Raw genomic sequence first — 21,139 nt, 5'->3', positions numbered from 1 at the left:
AAATATGGTCAGGGTTAAACAGGTTAATTTTATTGTCTCCTGGGTTGGTTTTTATGCACTTTATACATAGAAATTTACAGATGTACATGACCTCTTTTTTTTTTTTTTTTTTTTTTTTACACAGAATTATGTGTTTTTTTCCTAGTATCTTTTATCTGACTCCCTAAACAACCGCAAAAGAGTTCCTATGTGTGTTTATATGTATGCACCAATGGCAAATAAAATGTTGAATCTGTGAATCTATTAAATGCAGGTTTATAAATTCAAGACTTTTAAGACTTTTTAAGACCTTGCGGAAACCCTGCTACTTTTAATCTATGGGTGTACACACACATACACATCCTACTGTGGACTATCTGAATTTGGGAATGACCTAATTCCATTTATTAAAAAAGGGGAGGGCAGTACATGACACCAAAAGAGGCCCCAGCAGACTGGAAGTATTTCCTGAAGTGGTCGCTTTTAGGACTCGGGGGCAGTGGGACGGCCTGAGGGCAAGTGTTAAGTCTCCATCCTCTGTCTCTCTTTCTTTCTTTCTCATCCATTTCCTCTTTGCCTACAGCTCTTACATTTGTTCACAGCCTCCAGGGCCGAGCTGTGTGTTCCTCCAAACAATACGCCTTCAGTAACTCTTCCATCCTCCTCGCTCTCTGCTGAGTTATTGCAGTGATCCACTTCCTATCTATTATAATGGGGAAATTTTTCAAAGTCGCACCAAATCCAGAATCAGATTCAGATCCAAATAATTTCACTAACTTTTGTTGACATCATCATAAAGAAGCTGTATACCAAGTTGGAAGTCAATTGGAATTGTAGTTTCAGAGAAGATGATTGAAATTTTTGTAACGGACAACGGACGACAGACAACGACAATAGCTTACAGCCTGTCAGCCGGTAAGCTAAAAAGAAACAAAACAAGTGGTTCCAGGAACAACAAACCCCGCCCCTCGCACGTATTGTAACTTATTTTGGCATCGATCCAGCTGATGTCATCATGTCTATGCGTGTGCTGATATCAGCATAAACAAATTTTGGCAAAATGGGAAAAAAAAAAAAAAAAAAAAATTCATAAAAAATTTGAACTTTAACCTATTTTTCCAAAAATGTAATCACTTTTATTCAGGGTCACTGGCAATCTAAAAACTCAATTTATGAATTCAACCAATAGTTTTGCTGCTAGAGTGTTAACAAACAAAGAACCGAGCCAACCCTTTTGGGGGCGGGGTAATAAACAAAAAAATATAGCCTTGTTAACGGTATACATCGCGATATATTGTATCCTGATCCTAGTATTGTGATTTGCCAATGCACACCCTTAAACCAAATGATCCATTTTCTTCCCACAGGAAGTCAGTAACAGGCAGGAAAGGGTTAACAGACTCAAAAGCCGATCTGAAAGTCACGCTCACTCACATCAAAACAGCCTGACACCAGAAAATAGAGGTTAAAGTTATGCATGGAATAATTAACCTATTTTTCATATCAAAGGAACTCATCAATCACACCCCAGAAAAAAAAAAAAAACACTAATAGGTTCATTATTGATGGAGTTGCTGATACTGCTGATTTTTTTTTTTTTTTTAGTTTATTCATGAAAAACAAAAAATAATTGATTAATTAAAGACGAAGGAGAACGGTTCAGTGGAAAAAAACTCAAGCATGTTAACCGACGTATATAAAGGTAAATGCAAGGCGTGGGATACCAGAAAATATCAGTGTTTTTTCACACAGAAATAGCATCATAGGAACATGTGCAGAGCATTATTTGGAGATTGTCTGGAATTTGTGTGTTTGGACAAAGTCAGTTCCTGTGATAAAAAAAAAAAAAAAAAAAAAAGTGGGTCAGTATGTGAGACAGTATTACTCCATGCAATTCCCATATGATGTTCTACAGGACATAACTAATGAAAAGGCCGGTGTGACCGCAGTGTGTCCTGAATCGGCAACAGAAACGACCTACATTTACAAAAGGAAAGATATAATAAGACACAGAAAAGGAAAGGAATGATTGTCAGCAAAAACAAAGTTACTTTCAGGAGCAGATTGTCTGAAAAATCTGATTAACAACTTCATTCATCAAGCCAGTGGTTCTTTAACTTTTTACAGTGGAGATCCCCATGAAATATATATTTTTTTAGCCAAGTACCCCCAACTCTTAAAAAAAAAAAAAAAAAAAAAAAAAGGGTCAAAATTTATTTTTTATATTTATTTTTATTATTGTTCTGAGATTAAAGTCAGAATTCTGAGAAAAAAAAGTCTGAATTCTGACTTTAACCTCAGAATTCTGGCATTTTTCTCATAATAATAATAATAATAATAATAATAATAATAATAAATAATAATTAAAAATAAATAAATAAATAAATAAATAAATAAATACATTGGACCTTCTTTTTATTTTATTTTTTTTCCAGTGACCCTAATCCTCTTCCATAGAAAAATGCCCTCTTTCTTTGATAAGAAAAATAAATTAAATAAAGGTTTCATCAACAAAAAATAAAATAACTTAATTACTTAAATAAATTCCTCTTGAATAATATAAAACAGAAATGCCCTTAAAATGTTACCAAAGCTTAAACAAGATGACTGACAATAATAATAATAATAATAATAATATTTAAAAATATATATTGAAATGAAATAAGGTAAGGAGTGTCAGTTTTATTACATAATTGTATTTATTGTGTTTTATATTTCAGCATTAATTATCATTATTTATTTTGTAGTCAGAACATGATGACTTATTTAATGTATTTCTCCCAAAAAATGTCCCCCCATTTCAGAAAGACTTTATTCATCAATTTCTTTATATCCTCCTGAGACCCAGTAAGTAAACATTTTCACTATTTTACATTAAGTAATTGCCTTAATTGGAAACAGCATGATGCAACCATTTTTTCCAGATAAATTTTTTATTATTATTATTTTTATATAATGCCCTTTTCATTGGACATTTTCATTTTTTTTTTTAAATTTTAAAGTAAAGCTGTGAAACTCTTGTCCACTACAGAGGACAAAAATGCATTGCTGAGTCTCAGAAGGATATATGTATTCAGAACTATTGTGTCTTATTTCATTTTTATTTAGCCTAATAGCCTAAGTCACAAATAAATCTGATAAAATTCATTAATTTCATCACAAAAACAAACAAACAAACAAAAAATCACCAAAAATGTCAGGGGTATGAATAAGTTAGAGTAGGGGTGTCGAACTCATTTTGGTTCAGGGGCCATATTTAGCCCAATTTGACCAGTAAAATAATGACTTAATAACCCATAAATAATGACAAATCCAAGTTTTTCTTTTTGTTTTAGTACAAAAAAAACCCCAATTAAATTATGAAAATATTTACATTTTACAAAAAAGATGTGAATAACCTGAAAAAAACTGACATTTCATTTGAAAAATTAGTGCAATTTTAACAATGTTATGCCTCGACTTATTATTTATACATGTACATTTTCATACAGTGTTCCATAAACATTTGGTAACAGGCAGAATATTGTTAAAATTTTGGAGTTTGAAACTAAAATTTGAACAATTTCTACAATATTCCATCTCTTATTATCATTATTATTATTATTATTATTATTATTATTATTAACACAACTACAGATCACAGTGGATCCATAAACGCACAAAACATTTATTCACAGGCAGAATATTGTTCAAATTTTATATTTCAGGTTGTTCATCTTTGCTTTTATTTATGTATTTATTTGCATTTTATTGTGAAAGAATAGTTTTGTAACGTAAATATTTTCACAGTGTAATGTTATTTTTTTCACCTTAATTTTTCACAAAGAAAATTTGTCGTTGTCATTATTTATGGGTTTATTATGTTGTTATTTTTACTGTAAATCACATTGGTCTGTATGTGGAACCTGAAATAAAAGGATCTGGACAACCTGGACTGTTCAGGTTCATTTTTGCATTTTCATCCTGCAGGGCCGGAATGGAACCTTTGGCGGGCCGGTTTTGGCCCCCGGGCCGTATGTTTGTTTGTTTTTTTAACTTAATTTTTATTAAATTTTCTCTTTTTTTTCAGTACAGTACAATTATACATTCAATTATACAGTTCAATTAATTTCTTTTCCCCCTACACAGCTGCAAATATATTCTCATACACCTCCACAGACACATATAATGAAATCTAAGAAAGCACCGGGCCGCATGTTTGACACCCCATATTGTAGTTTGGATAAAAAGTGGATACAAGAGGGTAGATAAAGTTATACATATGTCGAGGCCCAAAATGGAAATTGTCCCGATTCAGAATCGGATCAAAAATGGAATTCCATTTTGGGCCGGCCCGATTCTGAAGCGGGCTGGCCCAAAATGGAATTCTATTCTAGGCCGGCCTAGAATGGAATCTCTATAGGATTCCATTCTGGGCCGGCCCAGAATGGAATCCTAACTCAACCTGGCCCAATTCAGTATCAGGCAAGTTCTAAGACTTCAGTGCAAGTTTGATTGCATATTCAACAATGTGACATTTTTGGTCTATTAGTGCCGATTTACATTTTCAGTCTTACATACCTTGAGTAACTATTGTCAATTTCAGTTGATTTCACTGTACCATATATTGGTGGGGAGTACCACTAGGTTCTATTTGTAAATAAAGTGTATTATAGTTACCTCCGCCAAGGAGGTTATGTTTTTGTTAGGGTTTGTTTGTTTGTTTGTTTGTTTGTTTGTCTGTCCGTTAGTGTGCAACATAACTCAAAAAGTTATGGACAGATTTGGATGAAATTTTCAGGGTTTGTTGGAAATGGGATAAGAAAGAAATGATTAAATTTTGGTGGTGATCGGGGGTGGGGGGGGCCCACGGGGGGGGGCGCAGACTAGAAAATTTCATCCAAATCTGTCCATAACTTTTTGAGTTATGTTGCACACTAACTGACAGACAAACAAACAGACAAACAGACAGACAGACAAACAAACCCTGGCAAAAACATAACCTCCTTGGCGTGGGGGGGCCCACGGGGGGGGCCACTGATCAGCCTTGGCGAAGGTCTGCGCTCTCCGAGTGCTTCTAGTTTACAATTAAAATGTTGTTTGTTTCATTTTTTTTCACATATTTGCAAATTCCATGCATTGATTTTTGTAATAATTGAGATCATTTGCATTAAACATGGTATAAAAATAACATTATAGCAGCAGGATTCCATTCTAGGCCGGCCTAGAATAGAATTCCAGTCTGGGCCGGCCTGATTCTGAATTGGGCCCAGAATGGAATTCCATTCTGGGCCAGGTTGAGTTAGGATTCCATTCTGGGCCGGCCCAGAATGGAATCCTATAGAGATTCCATTCTAGGCCGGCCTAGAATAGAATTCCATTCTGGGCCGGCCCGCTTCAGAATCGGGACAGATTCCGTTTTGGGCCTCGACACACATATATATAAAATGTTGTTTACTGTCGGTTCAGTAGATTCTACAGACCTACAGCTGATAAAACACACATCCACACACACATACAACATGAGGATAATTCATCACAACCTCCTTTAAAGTGAAAGGTGAGAGTGGTCGAGGTGAGAGATAAATGACAGGTAAAGGGGAGGGGTTTAGGGTGTCAGGTTAAACAGGGGTTGGGGGTTGGGGGTGTACTTACGTTGCAGTTTGAGGACTGGTTTAGAACGGGTGCAGATCCTTCAGTCCACTCTGCAGTGTCAGTACTGCTGGACTGTCTGCTGCGCTCATACTCCTTCAGCTACGTGGAGAAGAAGAGTTTAGAGAGGTAGAGGAACAGGGCGGGACCACCACTCTCACCAAGCATCGTCATACGCTTCCACAACACTAACACAGTTCACAGGTGGACCACGGAGGAAACAACCAGCGATGTAGTGGCAAATGAAATGGGTCTGGAACCTGAAATCAGCCTGAGAAGTCCAAAAGAATCCGAAAAGTCGATTGTATGTGAAGTACAGGGTTCGTACACATTATTCAAGGTCAAATTCAAGCACTTTTAAGGGTCGTTTTCACTTTATCGCTGGGGTCAAATATGTATGTTGAGCCACATTATGTAATAAATTCCCATTATGTAATAAAAGTTCAAAATGTAATAAGAATGTCACGTCATCTTGTAATAAAGCCGCATTATGTAATAAACTGACGCATTTTGTAATAAACTACGTCAACGCATTATGTAGTAAATTTTCTCACATTATGTAGTAAGTTATTACAATTTGAGAAATTTACTACAAAATGCACTTGACACATTTTTATTAAAAAAAAAAAAAGTAAAAACATTGTTCATTATGTAATGACAATCCAAATTAATTTAATTTCAGAGCAATTTAGAAGGAAGTAGTCCCAGGAGCTACAGGTAATGGAATCAGAACTTTAACCACACAGTTTAAAGATTAATTTAGCACATTACATTTACCTGAAAATAAAAATGTGTCAAGTGCATTTTGTAATAAATTTCTCAAATTGAACCCCCCTCCCCCCTTTTTTTTCTTTTTTTGCATGTGGGTGTGTCTACCTTTTTGTTTTTGTTTTGTTTGCTTTTTGTTTTTTGGTATTTATATATATGTATATATTCTTTGCATGGAGCCTATCCCAACTGCAGGTTCAGAAAATGAATAAATAAATGAACACAATTCTGTTTTAGTACAGAATTTTTCTTTCTTGTACATATGTGATTTTATTTTTGGTTTTCAGGGTAAAAATGTTTTTTTTTTTTTTTTTTTTTTTTTTTATTCTTATTTTCATTGTGGGTTTGGTTCTTGTACACCTTGTTCAAAAAAAAAAAAAAAAAGAAAAATGCTAAGTGTGGCTCTGAATTCAGGGTTGTTTTTTTTTTGTTGTTGGACAGTGACTATTATATTTTTCTGTCAGATTTGTATTGCCTGAATTGTTGAGTTTGTCTTTGTTGTGCCCTACTTTTCAATAAAAATATTTAAAATGAAACTTCTCAAATTGTAATAACTTCCTACATAATGCGAAAAAATTTACTACATAATGCATTGACGTAGTTTATTACAAAATGCGTCAGTTTATTACATAATGCGGCTTTATTACAAGATGACGTGACATTCTTATTACATTTTGAACTTTTATTACATAATGGGAATTTATTACATAATGCGGCTCAACATACGTATCTACATGATGATTATTATTTTCACTTTTTATCACAACAGTCACTTTTCCATTGACCCTCAAATAGCGCTAATATAACTTGGGCATAAAAATGTACCTAATGGAAAAAGGTCAATTTCTCGTTTTTTGATTCAAAGGTTTTTGTGCTGTTGTGGGTTTTTCTGGTGTAGCGCAATTGGTATATCACACAAAACTGCAATGGAAAGACCTTTTTCCACAACTAGAGTCACCTGAATTAAAAAAAAAACAAAAAAACCCCAATGTTGATGTATGTTACAATAAGCGAAGAATAAGAGTTTTAAATTAAACATGATGCGGTATGTGTGGACCAGTGGCGATTTCTCATAGACTGCAAGGGAAGCTCAGTTTCCCCTAAAACACAGGTATCAAACATGCGGCCCGGGGGCCAAATCTGGCCCGCCAAAGGGTCTATTACGGCCCTTGGGATGAAGTTGTGAAATGCAAAAATTACACTAAAACATTAACAAACCTTTTAGTTCAGGTTCCACATTTAGACCAATTCAGTCTGAAGTGGGTCAAACCAGTAAAATACGATCATAATAATCTATAATTACTCACAACTCCAATTTTTTTTCTCTTAGTAAATGTAAATATTTTTTATGTATTTACACTAAAGCAAAGTATAATTTCACAAAAAAATGTGAGTAACCTGAACAAATATGAACAACCTGAAATGTTTTAGGAGAAGTCAGTACAATGTTAACAATATTCTGCCTGATATTAAATGTTTTGTGTATTTGTAGATCCGCTGTGATCTGTAAGTTACAATGAATATGTGGAAATGATAAACGGAAGCATAATATTATTAAAATTACACTTATTGTTTCAGTTTGTTCATGTTATTCACATTGTTTGAAAGGATAGTTTGTAGATGTAAACATTTGCATTGTTTAATTTTATTTTTTTCGCTCTAAAACACTGAGAACATTTTGGAGTTGGCATTATTTATATACAGGGTGGGGAAGCAAAATTTACAATATTTTGAGGCAGGGATTGAAAGACAGTGTATGACCAATTAGTTTATTGAAAGTCATGAGAATTTATTTGCCACAAGAAAACGGACATAATAGAAAATGTTTTTATTCTATGTGTCCTCCTTCTTTCTCTATAACTGCCTTCACACGCTTCCTGAAACTTGTGCAAGTGTTCCTCAAATATTCGGGTGACAACTTCTCCCATTCTTCTTTAATAGTATCTTCCAGACTTTCTCCTAATAGTTTTGCTCATAGTCATTCTCTTCTTTCCATTATAAACAGTCTTTATGGACACTCCAACTATTTTTGAAATCTCCTTTGGTGTGACGAGTGCATTCGGCAAATCACACACTCTTTGACGTTTGCTTTCCTGATTACTCATATGGGCAAAAGTTTCTGAAAAGGTATGGATAATAGTGTTAGGTATGATTATGACATCAATATATGTTTGGTTTCAAAACAATTGATGTAGTGCCTGCTGAGAAAAAACAACCAAATGTTCGTTGTAAATTTTGCTTCCCCACCCTGTATTATTATGTTATTATTTTACTGGTTCGGCCCACTTCAGAGCAAATTTAGCTGAATGTGGCCCCTGAACTAAAATGAGTTTGACACCCCTGCCCTAAAATTACGAAAATTAAATGGTTAAATATGTACGCTTGTGTTGACATTTCATTGACTCCAAATGTGTTAGAACACGTTCATCTCACAGACGAGTTCGTTCAGAATCAGCTTTATCACAAATCAACAGACTCCGTGTTGTTCACTTCTCATACATTCCCGTTGCGCTGTTTTCTCATTCCATCTCTGCTCAGTGCATTTGTCCGTAGACACTCAGCGTCCATGCACTTCAATGGGACTGAGTGGAACAGTTTTTTTTCATTGACTCAAAACTGGACGGTAATTGGATAAATGCCACAATGTTGTCCCGCCCCCAGATATTCGGCGTCTCTGGGGGTGAATGGAGCTGTGGGCGGAGCTCGGCCGGGCTGGACGCCGGGATCCCACGTGCTGATTGGAGGATCGGTTGAAAGGCTGAATCCCGTTTGATTGACAGCTGTTTTCAGATCTCCTCCTTCACTGACACAGTTCAGTTTAATACCGTCGCACATTCTGCTGTGAAATGGAGAGAGAAACCACTACGAAATTACTCGTTCATTTCTTGCACTGTAAATAAAACACACTCATTGTACTTCCTTGTTTCAATTTAACATTATTTCAATGTTTTCTTGTTTATTTGGTACAATGAGGTCACTGACCATTTTCTTAAAAAGGAACGGAGGGACGAATTTATGTTTAAATAACTTGTTTTTTTTTATTTTTTTTTTTTTATGTAAGTCGACAATGAGCTTCCCTTCTCTTAAAGACGAGCAGCCGCCACTGGTGTGGACATACCAGGAAACCGAATATTCATTTAATTTATTACATGATAGAGGGGTAAATATATAATAATAATAATGAATATATCTGTAAATCAACATGATATTTTTGTACGTCGCCATGTTTATGGAATGACTCCTCGTGTCATCTCATGATAATAAATAAACAAATTATCGCATTTGTGATTTAATGGAAAAACCAACATTACGCACTTCTGTTTTTTTGGCATTTAGTAAATATCGGTAAAGTTTTGCACATATGTCCAATGGAAAAGCAACTATTGATGTGCATTGTATTATGCTATACACATCTAAAATTATGCTTCATAACAGCAAAAAAGTTTAGAAATTCAAGGAGAACACAAATTTGTATTCAAAAAAAGTCACTTGGCGTTTGTCTGAACCAAAGATTAAGGTGAAAATGTACCTAAAGTCGACCTCAGGGCACCTGCTAATTTTCTTTTTTTGAAATAAAGTTTTATTTTCCATGTTTTGCCTCTCTGTAAGTAGCTTTGGATTGGCATCTAATGTGGCAGAGTTACAATAAATAAACAAATAAAGTTAAAAAAAAAGTTATAATTACAAGCACTTTTCAGACCTTGAAAACACAACATTGAAATTCAGGCATTTTCAAGGATTTCAAGCACCCGTACGAACCCTGTAAGTCTAAATTTATTCGAGTTAAAGCTTTATTCCAGTCCACTACATCCCTGCACACATACAACACACCAGCATACCATTAATAATAATAAAAAAAATATATATATAGTGATCAGTGATACAAAAAATACACTAAATAAAGACACACGGGCACAATTACTCAAAGCAACTATCCACAAAGGCTGATTATTGATTCTGGAACGTGATTGGTTTGATCAAGTGTCAATCACAAGTGAGACAACCTGCAATCGGGATATCGGCCAATAGGAATCTAAGTTCTGTAAAGTAAAAAAAAAACAAAAAAAAACAATAAAAGCAGGAGGATAAATAATAACATCTGCCTTGTGGAGAGCAACCCAGTGCTCTAATCACGCTACCCATGAGCAAGGCATTACAAAAGATTGCAGAAAATGGAAAAAAAAAAAAAAAAAGGAGACGATATGAAGCAGGAAAGTTGAAAAAAAAAACAAGATTTTTTTTGAAAGATAAATCGAATGACGGACAGAAAAGGCGCAGAAAGTCAAATAAATGTCCACCACAAATACCTACAGAAAGAAAAAACCACAAAGAACCAGATCAGACGCCGACGCCTCCATCAAATCCACAGATATGAACCGGCGCATGAACACACCCACACACACACTCCGAGAGCTCAGACGTTAAATCTCCCAGAATCCCCTGAACCTCTACAAGCACCATTCACCTGGACGTTTACATAAATATGTGTGTGTGTGTGTGTGTGTGTAAAAGATGACAATGCGGAGTTAAAATGTCGGGCCTCGTAGGGGTTAGTAAGAGTGAGTCATTTTAGTAAGCTGAATATGACAGTACGGACTAGACCAGGAGGAGGTGAGGGGGTCTCGGGGGGTCTCGGGGGGTGGAGGTTTAAAGAGTGCGGCATCCTACCCGAGCTAGAGCTTCCTCCACAGTGATCATCTTCTCTTTCACCATCATCATCAGCTGGATTCGCTCCTCGTCGCTCATCGTGATCTCACTAGCGACGTAGCCGATGTCTTCCCCTAAAAGGAAAAAAAACACAAAAAAAACATAAACACAGAAAGTCAGGTACAGATCGAAAGCAGCTACGATAACACTGGTCAACAACAAATGTATTGTTGAAGTTTTTTGAGCTGATTTAGGATAATTTTGGTGTGCTGAATCCAAAAATCACAATCAGGTCAACTTTCTGAACTATGCTACATATTGGCTTTTGAACATTTTTGCTTACATTTATGGGCATTTTCACATCATACGATACAAAATTCTTTTATATTTCTTGCAATAAACGAGTTCTGAAGATTTTACTTTTGCCAATTTATGATTAATGTTTTTTTTTTAATATTACAGGTGAATGAAATGGCTTCGACTAGAAGATTTTGCAAAAATAAGCCTGACGTATTCTGCTACAGTTTGTAACACTTAATAAATACATCCTGTTAGAAAATGATTATTTTTTAACTATATAAAAAAATCAACTGATAAAGTCACAAAAATGTCCTCAATTTTGTGAGAAGATCAAATTTTTCAAAATCAAATTAGCAAAAAAAGCCTGACCTGATTGAGAAAAAACAGATGTCATTTTTGGATTTAGCGGTGCAAAATGGTCCTAATTCAGTTCAAAAAAACCTAGACAACTTGCAAAAAACATTTTTTTGTAACCCAGTGTTGATATTTACAGTCAGAGCATGAAAAATATTAGAATGTTTAAAATCATAGTCATGGATTAAAAAAAAAAAAAAAAAAATCAATATTGGAAACAAAGATAACAATTTAAACAATACTAATCAATCCAATGCAATGATATTTATCCCAATATAAAACTATATTATGATATTTGTTATTATTATTTTACAGCCCAGACCCCTGTTAGAAAAGAAACACCTGAATTCAGCATGTCCAAATACTTATATATTACTGTTATACAATTATATATTACTTATATTCCTACTTAATACTTATATTTAATGTATGTAGTGTGACAGCGCTCACAGAAACTCGTATGTGGATAACACTAAATGCCAAAAATGTAAATGGGCTACTGCTGTTATGGGTACAAATGTGTAGTTTTGTGCACTTCTTCAGCTGTTTCGTATATAACACTGGTCAACAACAAATTTATTGTTTGTTTTTTGAGCTGATTTAGGATAATTTTGGTGTGCCGAATCCAAAAATCACATTAATTTTGCTCAATCAGGTCAACTTTCTGAGCTATGCTACATATTGGCTTTTGAACATTTTTGCTTACATTTATGGGCATTTTCACATCATATGATACAAAATTCTTTCATATTTCTTGCAATAAACGAGTTCTGAAGATTTTACTTTTGCCAATTTATGATTAATGTTTTTTTTTTAATATTACAGGTGAATGAAATGGCTTCGACTAGAAGATTTTGCAAAAATAAGCCTGACGTATTCTGCTACAGTTTGTAACACTTAATAAATACATCCTGTTAGAAAATGATTATTTTTTAACTATATAAAAAAATCAACTGATAAAGTCACAAAAATGTCCTCAATTTTGTGAGAAGATCAAACTTTTCAAAATCAAATTAGCAAAAAAAGCCTGACCTGATTGAGAAAAAACAGATGTCATTTTTGGATTTAGCGGTGCAAAATGGTCCTAATTCAGTTCAAAAAAACCTAGACAACTTGTGAAAAACATTTTTTTGTAACCCAGTGTTGATATTTACAGTCAGAGCATGAAAAATATTAGAATGTTTAAAATCATAGGCATGGATTAAAAAAAAAAAAAATCAATATTGGAAACAAAGATAACAATTTAAACAATACTAATCAATCCAATGCAATGATATTTATCCCAATATAAAACTATATTATGATATTTGTTATTATTATTTACAGCCCAGACCCCTGTTAGAAAAGAAACACCTGAATTCAGCATGTCCAAATACTTATATATTACTATTATACTATTATATATTACTTATATTCCTACTTAATACTTATATTTAATGTATGTAGTGTGACAGCGCTCACAGAAACTCATATCTGGATAACACTAAATGCCAAAAATATAAATGGGCTACTGCTGTTATGGGTACAAATGTGTAGTTTTGTGCACTTCTTCAGCTGTTTTATACATAATTGAAGGTCTTTTCCTTCCATGTGGCCTTTTAACACCCCCCATGACCCCTGCAGAGGTCATCGCTCCGCTCTTCCATGTTCGCTGCTACTGTCACGCCGGGTCGCTGCCTTTCATTGTCTTCACACTTAAAGACTTCTTCTACACACTTAATAAATACATCCTGTTAGAAAATGATTTTTTTTCTCTTAAAACCTATTTTGGGCGAGAACTATATGAAAAAAATCAACTGATAAAAGTCACAAAAATGTAATCAATTTTGTGAGAAGATCAAATTTTTCAAAATCATATTAGCAAAAAAACCTGACCTGATTGAGAAAAAACAGATGTCATTTTTGGATTTAGCGGTGCAAAATGGTCCTAATTCAGTTCAAAAAAAACCTAGACAACTTGCGAAAAACATTTGTTTGTAACCCAGTGTAATAAGGTCATGTGACTAATGCGACGCACTAACCTTTGGACGTCTGTCGCACCACGGGTTTGTGCTGCGACTTGCGGAAGTTCTGCCAAAAAGATTTATTCTTCTTTTTGTTGTCCCATTTACCTAAAATAAAAAAGGTTGGGTCACATTAGAGAGACAGTACATGTGATACAGAAGTACGCAGTGTTTGACACTGTTTATGGCAAAGAAAACGCAAAAATAGTCAATAGTCAATGATAGCATTAGAGCATCACTGACAGCAGATTAGATTAGATTAGACTGAACTTTATTGATCCTTTGGGCAGAGCACTAAGGAAACTGAGGTTCCAAAAACAGCAGAAACACTGAATATACAGACAAGAAACACAACACGAAAAAAAAACCAACAACATAACTACAAAAAAACTATAAAAGACAGTGGTAAAAAAATCGCAACTGCACATTGGAAAGTACAAGCAAAAACAAGTGGCAAAGCAATAATAATAATAATAATAATAATATTAAGAATTGTTTATCATCATTATTATTATTTTTCTATTGTTTGATTTTTTATTTGTGTATTGTTTATTATTATTATTTTTATTTTTGTTTCATATGTTTCGTATTATGTCTGTGTCTGAAATAAAGTAACCTAAACCTAAAAAAAAAACAAAAAACAAAAAAAAAACAATAATAATAATAATAATAATAATAATAATAATAATAATAATAACAATAATAATAACAATAAGTAGTAGTATTACGTTATAATATAATATTATAGTACGCATAATAAATATATAGTTTAATAAGCACAGAATAATAGTACTAGTAGAGATGAGTGGAAAAGTAGTAAATAAATAAATAAATAATAATGAGGAGCTTATTATGTTATAGTATTGTAGTATGCAGAATATGTATATATAGACATATAAAGTCTAATAATCATAGAACAAAAGTTATAACAAAGTGATAAAGTGAGTATAGTAATATTAGTTATAGCAATGATACACAAGCAATATAAATATGTAATAATAATAATAATAATAATAATAATAATAATAATAAATTAGTCATATAGTGGCATTTAGGAATTTATACAGTCGTTGAAAAATTTATTAGACCATCAGAAGTCATCAAAAACAATGGTTATGCAATCCAGTACTAACTCCTGTGTGTATCATGTGACTAAAACAGACAGAAAAGAAAACATGGAATGACTACAAACACTGTTTTTGTCAGTACAATGCCATAGATATTAATGTACGAACTGAAGTATTTTTGGTTATTATCAAGAAAACTATGGAAAATGGATAAATATCAGCTCTGAAATTAAACTACTTTGAGCTATTTTTGTCGTTATCATTATATTTGTCTAAATAAATGTACCTTTAGTTGTACCAGGAATTAAAACGAACAAGAAATTGAAGAAAACAAGGGGTGGTCTAATAATTTTTTCCACAACTGTACATATATCAGTGTAGCTGTTCTTATCTGTCAGTGTTAAATAAATGGAAACCTGCAGGGATATCATTAGTCACAGTCTTAAAATAAAAGCCTAAGTCCTAATTTAAGGTTTTTCTAAGAACAAAAACATATCACATACTGGTTTTGGAAAAAAATGAAAATTACAATATTATTTTAATAAGGTGATGATATGAAAAGGTCTGTCAGTTTACCTCCAGATCCATCTTCAGAGCTGGACTTGTGTAGAGGCATCCTAAAAAAACACACACACACAAAAAAAGAGGAATTATTAGTATTTTAGAGAAACAAAAGTTTTATTTAACCCATACAGACCCAAACATCCACTGGTGATCACAACCATCTACTGATCTAAACTGTTTAATACCTGTTGATCCACTAATCCTATCAATACATGGAAATAATTGGTTTAAAATGCAGTTTTTCATCTTTTCATGCTCATCAGATATGACCCATTTGGACGTTCAGAGGCTCCGTAGTTACCGTGGAAACACCGTCATCTTCTACATCATTGATTCACCAGTAAAACCCATGGAGTTGGATCAATGACAGTGGACGGAGATGTTCAGTTAGTGATAGATTTTACTGAGAAAGTCATTTTTTCTTCAGTTTTCTCTGTTTTTGATAATAATCCTCAAATGCAATCTCATCGTGATAATTAAAGTACATGATCTGTAAATAAAATATTATAAAATACCTTATTTTTACAGAAAAAACACAAAATATAGAAGATTATATTATGATATATGGTGATAAATTACTTAACCCTCCAATATCCGGGTGCGCCTTTTAGGCACACTTTGCACTTTGTGTTAAAAAACTTCATATTATTTTTCACAGTTTAAATCAGGTTAGAATTCAAAAGTTGTTCATTTTTGCATGATCTTTAAAATTCTGGCCACCAACTAAAATGTGCACATTGTAAACAAAAGAAAATTACCAGACTAGCATCTGTCTCCTAAGTGTGCCTAAAACGCACTGTTTCTTCCATTTGATATGTATGATTAGGGCTGAGCTGGATTTACAAAAATAAAATCAAATTAGAGAAGAAAAAGAAATCAATATATAATATTTAATAGTTTGATTTATAGGTGTGCATTTTACGCACATTTGGTGACAGATGCTAGTATTTTTGAACATTTGACGTAGCGCCAAAAATAATAATACAAATTAACCAATGTTGGAGTTAATCACTGACATATGCCAGGATGAAAAAAATCAAATAATATGTGATCCACTTTTTATGTAGTATACTGAAAAAAAAAATTTTTTGTGTGTTTTTTGCATCCAAAAAAATGGTTTGTTTACATTACAAACACGGCATTTAAAGGGTTAAAAAATGTGACAATTATTGAGTATTTGGTATTTTTATTTACAGCTCAAGTTGATGAAATAGAAAAAAGTGTAAAAGAATTAAAAACAAACTGTATGAAAATTTTTTTGACATTATTCCACCACTGTGCCAAAAAAGCACACTTGGTGCTTAGTAAGGGCCTTGGTGGACGGGATACCGGAGGGTTAATAAAGGTTCAATATGAACAAAAATTCCTCCATTTTGTTAAAACAACCTTTGCATTTACTCTGAATTTTTACGAACATCTACATGATCAGTGAATTAAATAGAGGAAAATACACGATTTACACACAAAAAAAGCAAAACACAGAGGATAATAATATCATAAATGCTGATAAATCACTTAAAAATGGTTCTATATAAAGAAAAATTCCACAAATGTATAGTAGCACTGAATCTTTATGTCACAGGTGTCAAACATGAGGCCCGGGGGCCAAATCTGGCCCGCCAAAGGGTCCAGTCTGGCCCTTAGGATGAAGTTGTGAAATAGAAAAATTACACTAAGATATTAACAATCCTTTTAGTTCAGGTTCCACATTCAGACTAATTCAATATCAAATGGACAGAACCAGTCCAATACTATCATAATAATCTATAAATACCCACAACTCCAATTTTTTTTCTTTTAGTAAATGTAAATATTTTCATGTATTTACACTAAAACAAAGTAGAATTTCCCAAAAAATGTGAATAACCTGAAATGTTTTAAGAGAAGTACGTACAATGTCAACAATATTCTGCCTGATATTAAATGTTTTTGTGCATTTGTAGACCTGCTGTGACCTGTAAGTTATAATGAACAAGTGGAAATGATAAACTGAAGCATAATATTGTGAAAATTACACTTATTTTTTTCAGTTTGTTCATGTTATTCACATTGTTTGAAAGGATACTTCGTAGATGTAAACATTTTTATTGTTTCATTTGACTTTTTTCACTCTAAAACACTGACAAAAGTTTGGAGTTGACATTATTTCTATATTATTATGTTATTATTTTACTGGTTCGGCCCACTGAAGATCAAATTTAGCTCAACTAAAATGAGTTTGACACCCCTGCTTTCGTGTGTTATTGGAGGACCGAACAAGACTTTATTACTTCTGTGACATGTTTCCAGATTTTTTATTGTCATGTTGAAAATGAAGGTCAATGAAGTTACCGTATTTGGTTCCTTGCCCGTACGTGGTAATAAATAAATAATAGGGATGTCCGATATTATCGGCCCGATATTGGCATAAAAATGTAATATCGGTGAATATCGTTATCGGTTTTTTTGCCTATCATTAAAACCGATAAAATAATGCCTTGATTTCGCCGGCATTTACCAACACGTAAACGAAGCATTGTTTGTAGCTGAAAGAAATGTGCAGTTTTCAAAATGGTACAGTAGAGTTTCCACACTGTAATAGACTCATGGAGGGAGGGAGAGAAAATAAATAAATATGGCATTTCTTCCACAACTTAAGTTGAAGTGTGTATTCTTTGCACAGACAGTGTTTACATTTTGAAAGCCTTGTTGTATTTGAGAATGCATCCAATGGGGCATCACAAGAAAATGAGGCATGATGTGTTAATTCCATGACAGGAGATATGTGATGTTACCGAAAATTAGTTTAATATCCCACATATTTCGGCAGCGGTATTGGTAGATATCGGAATTGGAAATTAAGCGTTGGACGATATCGGCATATCGGTTTTTGGCAAAAAAGCCAATATCGGACATCCCTAATAAATAAATAAATAAATAAATTAATTAATTAATTAATAAAAGAAGTATGTATAAAAAAAATACAAGAAAAACACCTGTAAGGTGAAAGGAACATGTATTTCAGAACATCACTTGATCCAATCACCTGTCAAAGTAGAATTTCACAAAAAATCTGAATAACCTGAAATGTTTTAAGAGAAGTACGTACAATGTCAACAATATTCTGCCTGATATTAAATGTTTTTGTGCATCTGTAGACCTGCTGTGACCTGTAAGTTATAATGAACAAGTGGAAATGATAAACTGAAGCATAACATTGTGAAAATTACACTTATTTTTTTCAGTTTGTTCATGTTATTCACATTGTTTGAAAGGAGAGTTCGTAGATGTAAACATTTTTATTGTTTCATTTGACTTTTTTCGCTCTAAAACATTGAGAAAAGTTTGGAGTTGACATTATTTCTATATTATTATGTTATTATTTTACTAGTTCGGCCCACTGAAGATCAAATTTAGCTGAACTAAAATGAGTGACACCCCTGCTTTATGTGTTCATGGAGTGCTGCAGTTCCACCTGTTGGCCACTTGGGGTCAGTGGTGGAACTTAAGTGAACCAGGCGAACCAGGCTCCAGAGGTTTGAGAGGGAGAAGGTGGAAAAAGAGGAGATGATGCAGAGACAATGACACCTCTGATGCAAAACGACAAAAATAAAATAAAAATAAAACAAAAATAATGACACTAAGACGAATATGACGGTTTTAAGTAAGTATTTGAGAAGGTTATGGGGCTGAGAGGAGTCGAGTGTATAAACAGAGGAGGAGAAAAGTATGGAATGACATGAAAGAAGAGCTGAAGGACAGAAGAGGAGGAGGAGGAGGAGGAGAAACCACGGGGCAGACTCAGCCTGTTTGTGTTTCCACTTCCCTCCACAGGAAAGACAGTCACGAGAAAGACAGAAGAAAAAGAAGAAGAAGAGGGAAAGGACTGGAAAATAACTGAACGCACACAAGAAATACTTGACGCGTCTACAAAACCAAAGCGTACCATAATAACGAGAACTACAGGAGACTAAATAAAAACCCCTGAAACTCATGGTGACACCCGAGCCGCTCTGGGCTTCCAATCAAAAAGGCCTCGCCCCGTCTTCAGCTGCTCGCTTGGCCGTGGCCGACTCTCCCCTTGTTCTGGTCGGAGACGAGAAACCACATCAATAGCAATCTAGTTCTGTCTCCTTCATATGAAAACTGAGGGGGGGGGGGGGTGAGCTTCAGCGGTTGGACTTCAAAGTAGATGGTTGAAAACTTTACCACTTTGTCAGATGAAAAAAGAGAAAGTGAAGTTTCAGGGTTTTTTTTTTTTTTTTAATAGGTTTAGGTTAGTTTATTTCAGAGAGACATAATACAAAACATGAAACAATAATAATAATAATAATAATAATAATAATAATAATAATAATAATAATAATAATAATAAACAATACACAAATAAAAAATCAAACAATAGAAAAATAATAATAATGATGATAAACAATTATTATTATTATTATTATTATTATTATTATTATTATTATTATTATTATTATTATTATTTATTTATTTTAGGTTTAGGTTAGTTTATTTCAGACAGACATAATACAAAACATGAAACAATAATAATAATAATAATAATAATAATAATAATAATAATAAACAATACACAAATAAAAAATCAAACAATAGAAAAATAATAATAATGATGATAAACAATTATTATTATTATTATTATTATTATTATTATTATTATTATTATTATTATCATTATTTATTTATTTTAGGTTTAGGTTAGTTTATTTCAGACAGACATAATACAAAACATGAAACAATAATAATAATAATAATAATAATAATAATAATAATAATAATAATAATAATAATAAACAATACACAAATAAAAAATCAAACAATAGAAAAATAATAATAATGATGATAAACAATTATTATTATTATTATTATTATTATTATTATTATTATTATTATTATCATTATTTATTTATTTTAGGTTTAGGTTAGTTTATTTCAGACAGACATAATACAAAACATATGAAACAGAAATTTAAAATAATAATAATAATAATAATAATAATAATAATAATAATAATAATAATAATAAATACACAAATAAATCAAACAATAGAAAAATAATAATAATAATGATAAACTATTATTATTATTATTATTATTATTATCATTATTTATTTATTTTAGGTTTAGGTTAGTTTATTTCAGACAGACATAATACAAAAAATATGAAACAGAAATTTAAAATAATAATAATAATAATAATAATAATAATAATAATAATAATAATAATAATAATAAATACACAAATAAATCAAACAATAGAAAAATAATAATAATAATGATAAACTATTATTATTATTATTATTATTATTATTATTATTATTTTAGGTTAGTTTATTTCAGACAGACATAATACAAAACATATGAAACAGAAATAAAATACTACTACTACTACTACTACTACTACTACTAATAATAATAATAATAATAATAATAATAATAATAAACAATACAGAAATAAAAAAAATCAAACAATAGAAAAATAATAATGATAATGATAAACAATTATTATTATTATTATTATTATTATTATTATTGCTATTATTATTATTATTATTATTATTATTATTATTGTATTTTATTTTTTTTGTAGGTTTAGGTTAGTTTATTTCAGACAGACATAATACAAAACATATGAAACTGAAAAAAAATAAAAAAAATAAAAAAATAATAAACAATGCAAAAATAAAAAAATCAAACAATAGAAAAATAATAATAATAATGATAAACTTTTTTTTTTCATAGGTTCAGGTTAGTTTATTTCAAACAGACATAATACAAAACATACGAAACAAAAATAAAAATAATAATAATAAACAATACAGA

At 32.2% G+C, this 21,139-nt stretch overlaps 1 protein-coding gene across 1 annotated transcript in view; it reads right to left on the bottom strand.

The window, feature by feature from the left end:
* Positions 1–21,139, bottom strand: part of sash1a (SAM and SH3 domain containing 1a) — an 813,502-nt gene that overhangs the window by 91,903 nt on the left and 700,460 nt on the right. The window contains 4 exon segments of the mRNA XM_030128283.1: positions 5,614–5,712; positions 11,047–11,159; positions 13,701–13,790; positions 15,326–15,366. Coding sequence (XP_029984143.1) covers positions 5,614–5,712; positions 11,047–11,159; positions 13,701–13,790; positions 15,326–15,366 — 343 coding nt within the window.

The sequence above is a fragment of the Sphaeramia orbicularis genome, chromosome 24 (genome assembly GCF_902148855.1).
Source record: "Sphaeramia orbicularis chromosome 24, fSphaOr1.1, whole genome shotgun sequence".
Taxonomy (NCBI): Eukaryota; Metazoa; Chordata; class Actinopteri; order Kurtiformes; family Apogonidae; genus Sphaeramia; species Sphaeramia orbicularis.
Note: the sequence above shows the minus strand (reverse complement) of the source record. Positions and strands in the feature narration are given on the sequence as shown.